The 19,265-nt window shown below is 45.6% G+C and overlaps 1 protein-coding gene across 2 annotated transcripts in view; it reads left to right on the top strand.

Annotated features, from left to right (window-relative positions):
* Positions 1 to 19,265, top strand: part of Ak3 (adenylate kinase 3) — a 26,196-nt gene extending 6,931 nt beyond the window's left edge. The window contains exons 2-5 of one of the 2 annotated variants that reach the window (XM_021634238.2): positions 1,838 to 1,957; positions 12,664 to 12,836; positions 13,667 to 13,785; positions 17,042 to 19,265. In XM_021634238.2, the coding sequence (XP_021489913.1) occupies positions 1,838 to 1,957; positions 12,664 to 12,836; positions 13,667 to 13,785; positions 17,042 to 17,162 (533 nt within the window). In that variant the 3' untranslated portion in view covers positions 17,163 to 19,265. The other variant, XM_060388139.1, reaches the window with a different exon arrangement.

The following is a 19,265-nucleotide window of genomic DNA, read 5'->3' as shown; positions in this document are numbered from 1 at the left end:
TTTAGTTACTTTAACATTTTATTTTCTTTCTATTTGTGTGTGTGTGTGTGCAATGCCCATAGCAGTCAGAAGAGGGCATTGAATCTCTGGAGCTGGAGTTCCAGTTGTTTTTTTAGTCACTCAGTGTGGGTGAACTGAACTCAGTTACTGTGAAAGAGCAGCAAGTGATCTGAAGAGCAGGTCAGCATCTCCAGTGCCAGGGGCCCTCCTCCTCCCCCCTCTAAAAAAAAAAAAAAAAAACAAAAAACTACTTTAAGTGAGTTTGGAGAACACTCTCAGAACCCAGGTCCTTTCCTGGACATTGTTTTGTAAACTTGTCTGGTATGCTTGTCAAGTGGCAGCTGGTTTAGTAATGATGAATTCTTGGTTAAAAGTCATAGTTTAGGCATCATATACCCTTTTCTTTGGGACAGGGCCTCTCACTGGTCTGTAGCCTGAATGTAAACACTTCTGTTTACATAGTTGTATACACTACATGATTAGAAATAGGCTTACTTTTGAAAAAAAAAATTTTTTTTTGAGACAGGGTCTCTTGTAGTCCGGGTGGGCCATGTGCTCTCTGTAGCTGAGGATGGTCTTGAACTTCTGATGCTGTTTCCACCTCCCTGGGTTGCAGGCACATTTGCCCACCATGGTTGGTCTTCTGCTGGAGAACTAACCCAAGGCTTCTTTTGTGCCAAGCAAGTGCTTTAAAAACTCAGCTAAATCATCAACCCTTCACTCCTCCTGCTCCTTACTTGTGTTTTGTTTTGGCTTTGTTTTTGAAGATAAGGTCTTGCTATGCATCTCTGGCTGCCTGGAGCTCAGCAAGTAATTGGGGTTGGCCTCAGACTTGGAGAAGTCCCCCCTGCCGTCGCCTTCTGAGTGCACCATCACAACACACCCATTTTGGTTTTGTTGTTGAGACAGGGGCTCATTATATAGGCCTGGATGGCCTTGGACTTGATATGCAGACCGGGTGGGTGCTGAAGGCGGGACCATTCCACTCTTTGTTCCCCTGCGTTTTGCTTGTTTTGAGACAGGGTCCTCTGGAGCACAAACTGGCCTCAAACCCAGCTGTGTACCTGGAGCTGGCTTGAATTCCTTATCCCCCCTCCTTCCCTGCTGGTGTTACAGGTGTGTGCCACCATGTCCGTCAGCACCTCTACTTGTAATACACTTTTTGTTATTGTTATTGATTCTTTGTGAGTTTCATATCATACACCTCAGTCACACTCACTTCCCAGTCCTTCCAGATCCGTCTTCCACCCTGTAACCTCCCTTGCAAAACAAAATAAAATATAAAAAATAAAATAAAGATTACATAAACAAAACATAACAATCTTGACGTGGATGGCTCTGTGTGTCACACAGTATATACTTTTGCCCAAACAGCTTTGCTTGTAAATGTTCATTGCAGTGAGTTACTGATCAGGTTCGAGGCCTCTGGCTTCTGCTACAACATACAGAGACTCCTGCTTTTGCTCTGAGCCATGGAGATCCTTCAGCTTTGGTTCTGCAGGCCTAGCCCCTTCACTCACTCCAGCAGCTCATAGGTGGGGTAGATGGTGGGGTGGGCCTAGTCAAAGCCTGGGTTGTATCTGAGTTGGTCAGCCTGCCAGGTCTCCCTCATCCACACTGCCAGGGGTAGCTCTGCGAGACCCCAGGTGAGGGGCAGACCAGGTCTCCTGAGTGCTGAGGCAAGGGGCTAGGTGGCTGTCCCAGGCCCACACCCACACAATCAGGGCCAGGGATAATGCACTTTCACATGGGCGCAAGGTCCAGAAGCATCCTGTAGACAACTAATTCCTGAGCTTGGGACACAGCAAATACTTACTGGCTTTTCTGTCTGCTGTAGAAATCGGTGTGTTGGCCAAGACCTTCATTGACCAAGGGAAGCTCATCCCAGATGACGTCATGACTCGGCTGGCCCTTCATGAACTGAAAAACCTCACCCAGTATAGCTGGCTGTTGGATGGTAAGTGCAGTGTCCTGAGCATCTCTGTGGCCGCCACCATAACCAGTGCTGGCAGGAGAATGAGCAGCTGGGACTATGGACAGTCATTGGGAGGGCAGTCAGTCACCTATGAGTCTAACTTCAAATTTTAATCAGTTAATAGATTAACTTGTTTTATTTGTGAGACAAGGTCTAAAGTATTCCACACTGGCCTCCAATTTGCTGAGCAGCTACAGTTCTTGATGTTCTTCTCTTTGTGCTGGGATTGTAAGAATGGGTAGCCAATCTTGTTTTTGTGGTATGGTGATTCCTCAGGGCTTCCTGCATGCTACCAATTAAGTGATATCCCAAGCCTGTGGATCTAGTTCTTTACTTGAAAGGAAAGAGGGTGTGGGCCTGCATGAGTTCTAGACTGCTTTAGGTAGAACTTTAGTTCCTCCCCCTACTTTTAAGAATAGTGTTTAACATCCAAACTTTCATTGTTTTGCTTCTTGAGACAAGGTCTTACTATGTAGTCTGGGCTTGAACTTGTGAGCCTCCTGCTTGGAGCCCACCCACCCCCAAGCTAAGGAAGGATCTGCACAAGAGAAGTTAGACTGAAGATGACCCTACAGTAAACCCTACACCTTCTCTAGCCAGAGTCCTGGGAGAGTCTTTTAGGGCAGGTTGGCCTGTGTAACCTGCCTGTTGATGTAGCGAGGACACAGGAGAGATGCCAACGTTTTTAAATTGGGAGGCTAAGCCCTGTTTACCTCTCTCCTGCTTGACCCCATTCTCCACCTTCACACATGTCAGTACTCAGCACTGCCCACTGAGCCCTGCAGTCCAGCTTGCCATCGTCCGGCCTGCCAGCAGTCAGAGAAGGTGCCCTCTTCCCTAACTGCAAAGCGGTTCCAGATGACTCAGGAAAGTGAGGCCAAGAACGAGCGAAGGGGGAGGCGGGACAGAATACTAGGTCTATTAGAGCTAGTATCAAGGGGAAAAAAAAAGAAACTTAGGCTTGTCTATATGTCCGTCAACATGTGCACAGAATCTTGAGGACTTAAATTCTTGAAATCCTAGGCCTTCGGTGTACAGATACCATGCTGAAGACCAGTGGCTGGGTATGCCCAGTGGCTGCCTCTATTTAGTCATAACATGAATGTTGATTGGGTGCCTTCTAGGTTCACAGAGCCGTTCCAGGCACCGAACCAAAACAAGAACAACATCCTTGCTTTTATGGATAGTATATTCTAGCAGCAGAGAAATTTGGATAAGTCCAGATTCAGCGCTGATGTGAATAGAGAGCCATGTGGCAATCAGGTGGCTGCTGGCTCCTTCTCTGATAGAGAAATGTGGACACATGAATCAGCAGTTCATGAAGTCTTGCTTCTGTGTAAGATGCTAGATGTGTGGGTCTGTTTAGCTGAAGGAATTAGGGGCAGGAAGGTTGAGAGTAGATGCTGCCCAGCACGGGGAAGTGGCCAGTTTTCCAAGAGACCAGTCATGGCCATCAGTGGAGTATGTCTGGGGCTTGGGCCAAAGACAGGGCAATGGGGGAAGGGCCTGGAATGGGGAATATTTGTTTTTTATTTCTTTATTGTTGTACTGCATCAACGCCTTTTCTTTTAGAAAAGCTCACGTGGGTAAAATGTATAAGAGAAAGAGACAGAGTCCTCAATGATCACACCCTTCTATAGCAACTACTTTTATCTGCCTCTCTAATTCAAACAAGCATTCTCTGCAGTAATAAAAAAAATACATGAATATACAAAGTTCCATTCATTATTATCTGATATCGTTTTTCTTTATATATTGCGTTAGTCAGTTTTTGTTCGTTTTCTGATGTGACAAATACTTCAGAGACACAGCTGGAAAGAGCGTGACTTATTTGGGCTCCTGGCTACCCAGAGTTTTCCATCCATGCTGCAGCCCCTGATGTGTCTGGGCCTTGAGAGTGTGACTTGAGTCGAGGCTGCTGTCTCCACGGTGTCCTGGAAGCATTGGTGAGACAAGCAGCTGGGGACAATACCCCTTCACAGGCACATATGCAGTGACCTCTAAGCAGGTCCTACGTCTCACACATCTATCATATTATTGACTGCACCTACAGATTAATTCATGAATGGAGTCACAGTCGTCTCTCAATGACTGGCTCTGCCAACTGGGGACCAAGACTTCAACACATAAGCTTCTGGAAGATACAACTTATTATCTGAACTGTAACACACACACACAGACACACACACACACACACACACACACACAAACACACAGATACTGTGATGGCTATTGTTGGTTGTCAACTTGACTACATCTGGAATTAACTAAATCCCAAGTAGCTGGGTATATGGGTGAGGGATTTTTTTTTTTTCTTAACTCATTTGAAGGGGGAAGACCCATCTTTATTCCAGATTTTTTAGTGGGAGGGTCCATTTTTTAATCTGGGCCATACCTTCTGCTGGCGCCAATGTAAAGGACACAGAAGAAGGGAGCTTGATCTCTTGGCCTGCTTGCTCTCAATCTCCTGGCAAGTTCATTCCTTCACTGGCATTAATGCTTTCTTCTTCTTGATTCTGGTGTATACTGAGACTGCTCCAGCCTTGTGGACTGAACAGCTATGGATTCTTTGACCTGCTGTTAGACAGTCATTGTTGGAGTAGATGGACCAGCCTATATCCTAATAAATCCTGTGTGTGTGTATGTATGTATGTATGTATTGGACTAGATTGACCATATATATATGTATATATGTATGTATGTATATGCACACACACAAATACACACACACACAGGCTTTATTAGCATGGCTTACAGGTTGGTCCATCTACTTCAACAATGACTGTCTGTCAGCAGACGGTCCAAGAATCCATAGCTGTTCAGAATACATCTATTCTGTAAGTTCTGTTCTTTTAGAGAACCTTGACTTTTATAGATACAGATTTTGGTACCAGAAGTGGTTCGAGAGAACAGAAGAATAAGGATGATTTTTTTTTTAAAGTAACTGGAATAGGTCTCTCTGAAGCCTCTCCTAAAAGCTCAGAGACAATGGAAGGACCATGGTGTGAACTATTTTACAAACTTGAGACAAGAGCCAGAAGCTAGTGATGTATGTCTTTAATCTCAGCATTTCGGAGGTAGAGGAAAGTGGATCTGTGAGTTTGAAGCCAGGCTGGTCTACAGAGAAAGTTCCAGGACAGCCAGGGCTAGAGAAATTCTCTATTATAGACAAACAACAAAACAAAACCCAAAAAACACCAAACAAAGTTAAGGAGACAAATTCTTTTGGTTATCCTGATTCACCAACTGTGAGAGGCAACAGATTTGATGACTGTGCATATTAAACTTTTGACAATTTGTGGAAGAATAAGAAAAATGATGATGTTAGTCGATTGCTCCTAGCATCTCTGGATAAATTGCCACAGGAAAAGAACGAGCTGTGTAATGAAATTAACCGACTTCTAGCATCTCAGAATAAGGTGAAGGACAATGTGATAAAATGGACCAGCTCGAGATGCACATAGAGTCTAAACTTTAGACTCTAATGGTTTCTAAGTGTGCCCTGGAAGAGAATCTTCTCTCCAGAGGTCACAGAGCTCAAGTTTCAGAAAGTCAACCCTAAGCCCTTATTGCAAGGTCCGCTGAATTACAGAGAAATTCAAGTCCAGCCTTGGAGGGCACTGGCAGTTAAAGCAAGGGCATTAGCTGGTGAAGTCCAGGACCCTGTAACTTGGGATGGGGACGCATGGGAGGACCCCACTGAGCCTGAGAACTCTCTGATCTCAGTTTCTCAAGGGTGTATCTCACCCGGGGGAGTAGTGTCTCTACCCTCAGCAGCAGATGCCCCCAACCCCACTCCTGAAATACTGCCTTTTCTGTCTCTGAGGAAATCAATCCTTCTGCTAAGCCAGCAAGGACTTTCTCTGAAGGAAATGCCAGGTAAGACAATACTGATGTCCCTCAGGGCCACCAATAGTTACACTTATAACTATGTAGCCAGACCTATAACAAGACGCGAGGCTGAGCAGGCTCCTGGAGGCAGAAAGTGTAGTCTGTAAGGAGGTACACTGCACTACTAAACAGCTTAATAAGTTGGTTAATTCATTCAGGAAGTCTGGGGAGCGTGTGTGGGAATGGCTTCCAAGGGTGTGGGATAAAGGTGGAAGGAAGAAAAAACGGAAAAAGGCTGAGTTTAGTGATATGGCGCCATTGAGTGGAGATTCTAGGTTTAACATCAAAGCTCATACAGTTGAAAAAGATACCAACATTTGCTTGAAAATGGTTACCTGAAGCATCTCTCAAAAGATGGCCTGCTGACAAGTAGTTAGAGGTACCTGCTATCCCTTGGCTTAGTGTTGATGAAGGGATTCTAAGGCTCAGGGAAATTGCAATGCTAGAGTACACAGTGTAAAACCCAATCTTCCACAGTGGGAAGGCCCAGAAGACACGCCCTTCACTAATCCTCTAAGATGCAAACTGATGAGAGGAGCACCAGCACATTTGAAGAGCTTTGTTGTCATCCTTCTCCTTGTTTGAGACCTTGGGGTTGGAGATGCTGCTGCTGAGTTGGATGAATTCAGCACAGTAGGTTTCATTGGGCCCCCAAAGTAGCAGGAGCCAGGTGGCAGCGCTGAATTGCCAAAGGCAAGGTGATCGTAGCTGTCACAGTGAGCAGCAGAGGCAATGTCCATAATGGCCTGACCCGGAATGGCCAACACAGGCACAGTGATTTTTATGGTGGCATAACTTTGGTACTATCTAGTCAAGCACGGTGTTTCCAGGCATGAAATAAAATAAGGAGCCTACTGCTTTTTGTTTGATCTGTATTACTGGAAAAATTCTCAAACCCATAAGAAGGGCTACATTGGATGATGGCAAAAGGGAATTTTGGTTCATGAACCGATTTCCAGACTTGAGCCAGTGTTTAAGCTTTACTGTTAGCCTTTCTCCAGTCCTTCCCTGAAGGGACCTTTTACACGGGTGACTGTTTGAAGGGATCTCTTTCACAAAATATCACTATTGGTTCATGACATTATGCCGATTAGACAAAGCGAGTAGGAGGTAGCCACCACTTTAGGCTTGTTGGCAACACATATCAGAGGCTAGGGGAAAAAAATCTAAACAAAATTAAAGGGCCATCTACCTCAGTGTACCTGGCCCCTCCCACCACCAAGAAGGAAGCGTGTTTCGTGGGCCTATTTGGATTCTGGAGGCAGCACATCCTCACTTGGGTGTGGTACTCTGGGCCATATACCACAGGACCCAGAAAGCTGCAGCTTTGAGTGGGGCCTGGAACAGGAGGAGGCTCTTCAACAGGTTCCGGCTGCCGTGCAGGCTCCTCCACACTTGGACCATATGACCCAGCAGGCCTGATGGTTCTTGAGGTGTCATAAGGATACTGTTTGGAGCCTTTTCATCGCAGAAAGACCTTTGAAATTTTGGAGCAAGGTTCTACCATCATCTGCAGGCAACTATTCTCCCTTTGAAAGAGAGAGCTCTTGGCCCACTCGCTATGAGGCCTTAGTGGAAATGTTTGACAAAGGGTCACCAAAATGACTGTGCGAGATGAGCCCCTGAGCTGCTGCCAATCAAGAACTGGGTGTTATCTGACCCAACAAGTCATTAAGTAGGACGTGCACAGCAGCAACCCATTAGCAAATGGGAGTCGTATGTGTGATAGGGCCGAGCAGGTCCTGAAGGCACATACAAGTTACCCGGACACCTGCAGTTTCTACTCTACACTACAATGTCATGTACTGCCAAGCGTGCTCCTGTAGGCTGACGACGTGTGCCCTATGATCGGCTGACTGAGGAAGAGAAGGCTAGGGCCTGGCTTACTGATGGGCAGGCACCACCAGAGGCCGACAGCTGCAGCATTACCACCCTGCGTTATCACCCCTTTCTGGGCCAACCCTGAAAGATGCCCCTGTGGGGAAACATTCTCAGTGGGCAGAACTTAGAGCAGTGAACAACTCTGCACGCAAGATTCACACGTTCCGTTCGGAAGGAGTGGCTGAGTATGCAGTTGCTGACCCTTTTATGGGCTGCAGCCAACGGACTGGCTGGATGGTCAGGGACTTGGAAAGAGCATGATTGGAAAACTGGTGAGAAAGTCATCAGGGGAAGAAGTGTGTGGACAGATCTCTCCAAGTGGGCAAAGGGGCCCATGTACATGTTCATCAGTGTGTGACTTCAGCAGAGAGGCGTTCAGTAATCTAATAAATAGGATGACTCATTCTGTGGACAGTCAGCCTCTTTGCCCAGCCACCCCTGCCAGTGCCCAATGGGCCCATGAACAAAGTGGTCATAGCAGCAGAGATTGAGTTTATGCGTGGGTTCAACAACGTGGACTTTCACTCACCAAGCATGACCTGGCTACAGCTGAGTGGCAGATCTGCTAACAGCTGAGACCAAGACTGAGCCCCAGATGCGGCACCATTCCCAGGGGTGACCAGACAACCACAGACTAAGAAAAGAACAACAATGTTAGGAGGGCTGAATGATCCAGATTACCAGGGGGAAATTAGATTGCTTATTCACAACAGAGGTAAGATCCTTCAGGGCTCTCTTGGTTCTACTGTATCCTGTGATTAAATTCAAGGGGAAAGCACAACAGTCTAATTCAAGCAGGATGACAAGGGGCACAGCCCCTTCAGGAATGAAAGCACAGGTCACTCCTCCAGGAAAAGGGCCAAGACCTGCTGAGGTGCGTGCTGAGGGTGGAGGAAATAAAATGTGGGAGAGGAAGGTAGTAATATGTACTACTTAAGACCATGTGACCAGTTGCAGAAATGAAAATTGTGACTTACATGAATGTTTCCATATTTTATTTAGGATGTGTTTCTGTTTTCTTTCCTCCATTTCTTTATCATGTAACATCAGTTAAGAGAATATTAGTGGTTATCATATTTAAGTTTTGAGATATTAATAGAATGTCCCTTAAGGGACAATGCCAGCCAGGTATGGTGGCACACACCTGTAACTCCAGCACAGAGGCAGGAGGATCTTTGTGCATTCAAGTCCAGCCTGGTCTACAATGTGAGTCCAGGACAGCCAAGGCCACATGGAGAAACTCTGTATCTTGAAAAACCAAAAGCAACAATAAAAAAAGGAACGGTGCCACCTATTCTAAACTTGTAATGTGTCTGCAGTTATATGAGGACAGTTACATCATATTAGGAATAATTATGACCCGGTTAACTCTATAATGTGTTTGTGATTGTATGTTGGACGGTTATGTTTAGGCATTAATTATGACATGGTTTTTGCTTTCATTTGGAAATGGAGGATGACATGGAGTTGGCAAGGTGTGGACCTGGATGGCCATTCCTGATTGTCAACTTTATGACATCTGGAGTCAACTAATACCTAAATGGCTGGGTGTACCTGTGAGGAAAAATATTTTTAAATTCATTTGATAGGCGAAGACTCACTTTTAATCCGTGTCTTCTGAGGTGAGAAGATACGCTTTTAATCCAGATCTTTTGAAGTAGAAAGATCCACCTTTAACCTGGGCCATCCCTTCTGGGGCAGCCGGTGTAAAGGACCTGGGAGAAGGAAGCTTCCTCTCTTTGCCTGCTTGCCCTGGCTTTCTTGCTGGCAAGTCAGTTCCTTTACTGGCATTAGAGCCTAGCTGGCAGATACAGAAGATTGGGTGAGGCATCTAGCCTCAGGAACTGAACAACTATTGCATTATTGGACCTTCTGTTGATAGACAGCCATTGTTCGGCTAGCTGGGCCACAGCCTGCAAGCTATTCTAATAAATCATATATATATGTTTATGTTTAGGTATTATATATGGTAATATATAGACTTAGCTACATATATGTATACACACACACACACATGTATCCAACATAAGTATTGCACTTTAATTCCCTACTTTTGAGAAGCATTGGGGTTGGAGTTCGGTTTTCAGTGTTTGGAATGATGATGCAAAACAGTGTTTCTTCTCCTGTCACAGAGTATTTTGATTCAAGTCTTTTATTCCAGTGAATGTTTTTGTTCTAAGTTACTCAAGATAAACATTAAAAAAAATGTGTAGCATGCTTTGCCTGCACCTATACATGTATATACACGTGTGTGAGGCCATTAGAGACTAGAAAGGGCATCCGAGCTCCTGTAAGTAGAGTTTACAGGTGGTTGTGAGTGCTATGTGGGTGATGGGAACCGACCTGGGCCTTCAGCAAGAGCAGCACAATGAACACTGTAATAAGTGTCAGGTCAGCCGGGCGGTTTAGTTCCAGCGCTTGGGAGGCAGAGGCAGGTGGATTTCTGTGAGTTCAAGGCCAGCCTGGACTACAAAGTGAGTCCAGGACAGCCAAGGCTACAGAGAAAACTCCTGTCTTGAAGAGCAAAAACAAAAAATATCAGGTGAATAGAGTTGTTTTTTTTGTTTGTTTGTTTTGTTTTGTTTTGTTTTTTTCAGTGCAAACTCCTTGGTTACAAGCATAGGTGTCAGGTTAGACCACTTGTGTTCACGTTTCGCTGACACTGCTTAACAGCTTTATGAGCTTATGAGCTACAGCAAGGCTGTTGCTCCTCCTCTGTTTCCTCCTTTGTGAAATGGGGAGAGTAACAGCACCTGTCTTATGGTTATTAGGGCAGTTGAAAGTATCCCTATAAAATATTTCATATTTGCATCTGAAAGCATTCTGTGGATTGAAATTCTATTAGTCTTATTAAGGATATTAAAATTGTTTCTCTAAGGATGACTTACTTCATTACAAATTTCAAGTGCTTGGTTTTGTTTTTTTTCCAACCAGGGGTGGTGGAGCACACCTTTACTCCTAGCACTTGAGAAGCAGAAGCAGGTGGAGCTCTGAGTTTGAGGCCAGCCTGGTCTACAAAGTGAATTCCAGGATTGCCAGAGCTACCCAGAGAAACCCTGTCTTGAAAAACCAAAAACAAAAAAAAGAAGAAAAAAGAAAAGAAAAAGAAAAAGTTATAGGTCAAACCTCTGTCACTGGCTTTATTTTGGAAGCTATTTTTCTCCTCAGTCCAGGTTCCTTAATTATTTGTCATGACCAATGGTTTCCATGTTTCATTGTTAGCAAAATGTGTTTTTAGCAACAAAACACTGCATATGCATCTTTAACTTTTGAAAGTATATTATTTCTATCAATATTAACTTTCCATGTGTTCTGGATAGCATGTCCCTAGTCATAACACTGCAAAGTAAAATAAAAAAAATGGGATCAGAATATTTCAATTTCCCCAATGTACTTGTATCTATTTTGGGATTCAACAATCATTTCTAGTTGATTTTCTCTGTAGTTTTGACGCACATTGTTTAAACTATTTTAGCTGCACTAAATACTCCATTTCTCAAATGCCCGAGGGCACATGTTTCCTATTTCAGAGTTTCTGTACTTTGGGCTGTGTAGACTTTACCAGCTGAGCATTCCTGAGCAGCCTAAATCCTAAATCCCAAATTGGACACTTTCTGACATCATTGGATCCAGATTTCTGGATTAGGGATGTTCATATTGCAAAAACATTTTGTATGCTAGGGCTTGCTCATTGTATTTTGCTCTCTGACATGTCCTAAACACAGCTTTCTGAGATTTTGAGGGCAGCTGATGACATCCTCCTGATATATCCTTTCCATTTTTTTTTTTTTTTGTTTGTTGTTTTTCTTAGATACAGTCTCACTGTGCAGCTCTGGTTAGCTTGGAGCTCACTATGTAGACCAGGCTGGCCTCAAACTGAAATCAGGCTGCCTCTCTGCCCCCCTCCCCACAAGTGCTGATATTAAAAGTGTGCGCCACATTCCTGTCTTATTTTTTAAAAAGTTGTTTCTCTCTCTCTCTCTGTGTGTGTGTGTGTGTGTGTGTGTGTGTGTGTGTGTGTGTGTAATTACCTTGTTTGTTCAGGTGTTGGAGGCCAGAAGGCATCAGATCCCCGGAGCTGGTTGTCAGCCACTGAATGAGGGTATTTTGTGTTTGGTTGGTTTTCGTTAATTTATAGTTTTTTGTTGTTGTTGTTTATGCTGTTGTTCTGTTTTAGAGAAGCAAGTGTGGTTCTACTATAAAAATAGACTTACACTTGTTTCACTTAAGATCTATTTTTATAATGTTGTGCTCACATGTCATGAACGTGTACCATGCACATGCCTGGTTGCCTACAGACGGAGGCCAAAGGTAAAATCTGATCCTGTTACACCTAGAGTTATGGATGGCTTTGAGCTGCCATGTGGGGGCCAGAGACTGAACCCGGGTCCTGTGCAAGAGCGGCAAGTGCCTGAAATCACCGAGCCGCCCCCCCCCCAGCTCCTTCCATTTGTTTTGGGGGCAGTCTCATGTAGGCCAGCCTGGCCTTTAGCTAACATGTAGCCAAGGCTGTGAATTCTGGGTCCTCTTGCTGAGATTACAGGCATGCCATGACCCCTGGCTTGAACTCAGTATGGCTGAGAAGCATACAGACTCTGGGTAGAGGGCAAGCAGACAGTTTTCCCTTGCTTCTCCTCTGGCTTTCCAGCTGTTTCGCTGAGGCTTTCCCACCCTGGGAGGGCAATGTGCTCTCATACAGAAACACCCTGACATGCACACTCAGAATATTTGGCCAAATATCCATGCTCGCTATAGCCCACTCAGGTAGATGCCACAAAAAAAAAAAAAAAAAAAAAAAAAAAAAATCCGATCACAGGTATATTATGGCTCTGGTCAACAAGCCTGGCGTCATTCCTTGGGTTTATTTGCCTAACACCTTCTCTTTCTTGCCTTCCCTTCCACCCCCTCACCTAAAGGTTTTCCGAGGACGCTTCCACAGGCAGAAGCCCTGGACAGAGCTTATCAGATAGACACAGTGATAAACCTCAACGTGCCCTTTGAGGTCATTAAACAACGCCTCACCGCCCGCTGGATTCATCCTGCCAGTGGCCGAGTGTACAACATTGAATTCAACCCTCCCAAAACTGTGGTGAGTATCTGCAGCAGTAGGTCCCCCACAGGTATATAGCTCTGTAAACGTTGACGTCCTTTGTCTGACCGAGCCTACTGATAGGGTACTGCTCAATGGGTCCAGCCCGCTCAAGCCTGGCAGTAAAGGTGTGCTGACTGCTTGGTCCCCAGGTGGTCTCGTAATTTTTGAGGGTGGAGCATGACGGGAGGAAGTGGGTCACAGGGGCTGCGAGTGTGCCTGCAGGTTGTGCATGATCCTTAGTCCCTTCCCCACTCTCCGCTTCTTGCACATCCTGTGAAAAAAAACCACATACACACACACACACACACACACACACACACACACACACACACACTCCAGCCATGATGTTCTGAAGTCCAAGCTCATGAGCCCAAGCAGCCAAGATTTGAACCCTCTGAAACCATGAGCCAAGATAAACACATCCACCCTTCTACTTGTTTTTCTTAGGCATTAGTTACAGCACTGAGAAACCTAACACAGAAAAAAAAAAGTGCTTGTTGATTTTTTTTTTTTTTAAAACTCTGTGCCAGGGTGTGAGCAAAGGACAGAGGCCCTGAGGATTTGCAACACTGGCTAACGGTTGGAATTCCCACCACCTCCAGTATCCCATGCAACCACTGGGGACTTGGGCCTGGGAACGGGGAGGGGCTTCCACATGCAAACCTTAGAGCACATGGAAATGCCCCTGGAGCCTCAGAGCTACAATGATCTGCCTTTAGTACGGATCCTGTCTATTAGCACGTTTGGGATTGGGGCTTGAATACAGAAGCTGTCTGTTTTAAAAGATACTGTATTGCTGAGTTGACATTCCTCTAATGGCTGCTTAGGGCATTGACGACCTGACCGGAGAACCACTGATTCAGCGTGAGGATGACAAACCAGAGACAGTCATCAAGAGGCTAAAGGCGTACGAAGCCCAGACAGAGCCAGTCCTGCAGTACTACCAGTGAGTCCTCGCTTTCACCACTTCTCTTGCACCATCAAGGTTCTGATTTCCCCTGTTTTGCAGCTGAAATACTAAGCTACCAGAAGACACAATTCCAGCTGGCTGGCGCAATAAGCAAAGCTCTAGGCTCCTGTAAAGAAAAGAAGACCAGAAAGTAGGCAGGGTTCCGGTCTCCTAGGTTTCCTGTTCTGCCATTCTCTTAGTTTCGCTTGCTTCCATGTACTGACTTCGTCCTCTTTCTTCCTGCATGGTGGCCGGTATTAGCTAGAAAGGCCACATCTTCTTCTTTTGTGAGGGGCCGAGTAAACCTTTTATTCAGTGAACAAAAGCTCTGGGCATCACTCAATTGAAACAGAGCAGCCACTGGTTGGAAAGACTCATTTACTGTTGTAGGCCTGGGTTGCTGCCAGTTCTAGAATCAGTCACAGGGCTTGGGAGGATGGATATGGCCTAGTCCATATCTGAGGCTTTGGAGGGCCAATTTCCACCCATATTCTTCCATGTTCTAGAGGGCTGGAACCAGGGCTGGGGCGGTAGGCCCTGTGGCACCCACCAAGTGTGCCAAGAGAGGACTCAAGCATAGGATTCCAAATGGCAGCCATCCCCTGGGATCGAAACAGTGGGAGCTTTGAGCGCTCCCACTCACACACTTTTTATCTGCCTTCAAGGAAATCTCAAAAGGAACATGAGAACCAGCCTGAGCTGCTCCTGACTCACTCAGCCCGCCCTTCATCCAGGACATGCTCTCTGCTTTCACTGTATCCTGCTAAGGATTCAGGGGCAAAGCAGTACGCGCTGTTGCAATAGGAGCACAGATGCCAGAGTCAGGAAGCCCAGGCTCAAACCCCAGCTCGCTATTTAAGTAACAAGGCCTTCGCCTCTTGCTTAACCTCTGCCTGGCTTCTCTTCCAGAAAATGTGGGTGAGGGGGGAGGCTTGAAAGAGAGTTAATATGTCTTACTCTAAAAACTGTCCCGGATGCCCAGCACTGGATATACATTAGCTGTTATTGTGGTGGCCGTTACTGATGCATTAGGGTAAGGATGCAAGAAAACTCAAAGCAGTCTCTGAACTGCTTCTAATAGTTTATTTCTGGTGGGTGAAAATGACAAGATTTGGCAATTCACTTTTTACAGTAGCCATTACTTTAAGTTTGGGGTTATATGTTGAGCCTGGCTCTGAAGATCAACAGATCTACAGCCCTGGGCAAGGGCTACTGATTCCTTACTTACAGTCAGTCAGTATATAGTATACCTGCTTTATAGAAGCGCTGGGGCCCCAAGTGAGAGAACCTCGGGAAAGGACTGAGCGGTCCTTAGGTACCGAAACAGCCAACACTGGGCGCTCTGCTGCAGCTGTGCAGGCCCTTGTCCACACAGACAATCTCACTCAGTTCCTATGAGGCTCCAAGAAACTCAGTTGGATAACAGGAGAACGTGGCAAACAAGATTTAGCATGCAGGGAGATATAACGTGCTTATTACCATCACAAAACCCTCATTGGCTTAAGCAAGGGGTGGGGTGCTCATTAGTCATATAACCAAGATGTCCAAACACAGATGGCTGGCCCAGGGGCCTAAGGACTGCCATCACACTCAGCCTTTTCGGCTCCATTTCCTGTGTTGGCTTTGGTCACCAGAGGTTGCAGTGTCTTCCGATTTTAGCTCGGCTCCTGCCAGCTGACTGAACAGAAGAGAGACAGTCCCCCTCCCAGCAAATGTCATGGGATATGGCGATTAGCTCCAGCCATGGGCTGTTGTGGAGAGTCTCACTTGAACCTCATGCACTGAGTGCGTGCGCTCAGCTTGACTGTCCACAGGACACACAACAGAAAATGCTTTGTGTCTGAGCAGGTAATACTGGGGATGGGGGAAATGCCTGCCGGGATTAGTTCTGTCAAAATTTCGGAAAGCAGGAGAAAGCTATGGAGATCAGTGACTGGGGGTAGGGTGGGGAGGGGGGGTTCCTATCTTTCTGGGCTTCTGGCCACTGCCATTTCTTGCCATAAATTCAAGCTTTTCTGCCTAAGATCCCATGCACTGACTTATCACTGGGCTTAACTAAAAATAGAAAGAGCCTTAAAAAGATACTGCATAGTAGCCAGTACTGGTACGTTTAAAAGCTTACAGTGGTCTTATTCTGTCCAGCCGTGGTGCATTGACCTGTCTAGAAACATGATGCGCTTACTCCCTGGAAGACTCATTTTTGTAGCTGATTCCATTTCATTACAGAGCAATCATAATGGCAAATGCTCGTGGGCGCAGTACAGCTTTGGGAGCGAACAGGTGCCTGTAGTTCGGCAATAAGGCGTTCCTGGCACCGTGGCGCAGTACTACAGTGTCTCCCGGGGCTCTCCTGCTCGAGGCCTGCTCTCCTGAAATCCCTGTGAATCCAGACGCTAAGTTCACTACGCAAATATCGACTTTGCATACGTTTTCTGTAGCAGATGCTTACCTCGTAGACAGCTGCTGCTAGTTAAGTTAACCTCGGCCAATTAAGGGGTCCTTCTGTCCCAGCAAAAGCCTAGTGAGCACAGCTGCAGACTGTGAGAGCCTGTTTTTGGAAAGTAATAAAATCAGGAGTTCCTTATTTCCTCCTGGGTGGCCTGCAAACCAGTGTGCACACCCAAGAAATGTGTGTGGGTTGGGGAGTTAAGAACCTTAAGGTGGTCTGTGTAGTTTGAGAAGCAAACCCCAGGATTCTGAGCTCCACACTTCATCCTTCGCCCTAACTCAACCCTGGAGTCAAATAGGATACTCTAGACTGGTCTGTCCAGTGACAAGCTGGACAACCTGCACGAATAAACAGAGCCCAGAAACAGTCCAGGAAGGCAGGACGGAGGGGAAAAAGGAACCTGGTAAAAGACAGGATTAGGAGTGTTAGAACACTTTCATAAGACTTCGATGGACGGAGCAAGGGCAGGGTGATGTCCTGATGGCTGAAAGACCCTGTTTCAAACCTGCCAACCTGGGAATTGAGGCCGAGTCTCTTCCCAGAAGACAAGTGCATCTTTGTGTAGGAGCAAGATGTAAAGCATTAGTAAAGGCGTAACCAACAGCTACAGGGACCCTTTTTGCTGAGGACAAAACATAAACTAGAAACAAAGTTTTGCAATGTCCAACCAACATCCTTCTTTTGATTAGACAAACACACAGGACTTCTAAACTCACATGCACCTTTACAGGCTTCTTTGAAAAAGTTCCTGAGGCACACTCAGACCCGTGTCATCTACCTATGTATTTTGTTTTCCATCTTCAGGAAAAAGGGGGTGTTGGAAACATTCTCCGGAACAGAAACCAACAAGATCTGGCCCCATGTATATTCCTTCCTACAGACGAAAGTTCCAGAAACTATCCAGAAAGCTTCCGTTACTCCCTGAGGAGCGCGTAATCGGCAGGATGAAGCAGGGCCTCCTCACCTTGTCTCTGTATTTCGAATCTCTTTTCCTAAGACTTCTCTGAAAATCATGGTTTATTGCTAATGGCTTTCTTTTGGATATTACTAAGGATGTGCCAAATGAGTCAGATACTCAGGCTGATCTGTTAAAATAGCCTCATGTGTTTAGTCTAGAATCTACTTGTCTTCTGTGGCTGTGCAATTAGAAAACATCAGAGATGTTGAAATTAAAAAAAAAATAGCACAATTTAAAAAACAACTGGTAACCTTCTGTTCAGTCAGTCAACATGGTTGATCACATTTTCATGATTTTCTGGAATATCTCATTAGAGGCTTTTGCATAAGCCAATGCCCTGTTGCAATGCAAAAAAGATGTTTTCTAGCCCAACGGGCCATGACATTGGAAGAGACTGTCAATAGATTCCAGAAGAAAAGCAACTGGCTTTACAGATGTTGCCAGATGTAAACTCGCTGCTGCCTTCATAGGAAAAGTGAGGGCACAGGCCACTATGCAGCGTGCCCTCTACTTACTGGTTCAATCTGCTACAGAAATGCAGCCTTTGACATGTAAGAACATGTGACTTTGAGATGGCTTGTTCTCTCTTCCAAACATGCGTGTGCTGAGGTATGATTTATGTGTTAACTGACTTTTGAAGTTCTAGGAGGAGCACTGGCAGGGCAACTGACCATGGAATTAAGTCCTAGATTCTCACACGTCACTCAGGCTGAGGAACATGTGCTAAACATGTTTCCCTCTTTGATCCAAATGGACTGTGCCTTGATGAGCAAGTGACAGTAAAAAAACTACAAGGTGGGAGAGAACACCCTTGGCAGTTTGCCACTGAGGAAGTAGACGGGACGGGCTAGGGACAGCTACTTCACAGAGAGGCCAGTCAACTCGTCAACAGGTGGAGGAACCGAAGGCATTTGCACGATGGCTTCAAAAGCGCTGTAACCGAGGACATTTATACCTGTGTTCAAGTTCTTGAATTCAAGACCCTCTTGTCTCGAGCTCTCTTGATTCTGGGATCACTGTGCTGCCACTTCCACCCTACTTTCAAGGGAAACAACTCCTGTACCATCTAAGCTCCTGCCTGATGGCAATGGGGAGCCTACTCACTTTCCGTACCATCTAAGCAGCCGCCTACAGCAATGGGGAGCCAACTCAGCCTTGTGTGCTGAGCAAGCCCTTTCACTGTGTTATACCTCCAAGCCTGAGGGTTTTGTTGTTTTGAGGCAGGATCTCACTATGTACTTCTGGCTGTCCTGGAACTATGTAGACAAGGCTAGCTTCAAACCCGTTTCTGCCTTCCAAGTGCTGAGATGAAAGTGTGCAGAGCCACCCCCAGGCCCAGTCCTTAGTTTCTGAGGCAGCCTCCTCCCTACTTAGCTCAGACTGGTTTGTAATTTGTACATAGTCCAAGCTGGCCGCACATTCATGATCCTCTTGTTTCAAGCCTCCCCGCCCCTGCAAAGTGCTTAAACTACAGGTATGTACCACTTAACTAAGCTTGAGAAACCACTTTAAAATGTCAGTCACTTTAGATTCCTTAGTGGAGCAAGAAATATATTGTCCTGATAGATTATGGCCCAAAGTTTATAAAAATACAGGAAGTGGAAGGAAAAAAAACCAAAACAATTCTACCTTTCAGGAAGACATACTCTTACTTGGTGCTAAATCAAAGGATCTAGCCCTGTACAAACCTTTGAAATTCTGGCCTATTTTACTTCAGACACTTTAAGTACAAATGCCAGCAAGCGGTTCTCCTCTATTTGGGAGTGGGGAGGAATCTTTGATTTTTAAATTTCATTTTTGATCTTTCAAAATGGACTAAGCCTTAGGATTCAAATGAACATCTTCTCTGTCGATATCTGTATAATGCCTTATCTGAATGGTGATAACCACTTCTTAAAACTGTCGTGAACTACCTAACCTTTCGACTGATCAGCAAGTTCTGTTACATTCGGGGATGTGAGCACTGTGGCTGTGGCCCTTTGCCTCTGACCCTTCACAGGCCCTCAACCCCTTTCCTGTACGCTGCTGTGATGTCTCACTGGCTTTCTAATAAATGGTCTTCAAACAGTA

This window comes from Meriones unguiculatus, chromosome 1 (genome assembly GCF_030254825.1).
Source record: "Meriones unguiculatus strain TT.TT164.6M chromosome 1, Bangor_MerUng_6.1, whole genome shotgun sequence".
NCBI lineage: Eukaryota > Metazoa > Chordata > Mammalia > Rodentia > Muridae > Meriones > Meriones unguiculatus.
This window is presented reverse-complemented; position numbering and strand designations above follow the sequence as displayed.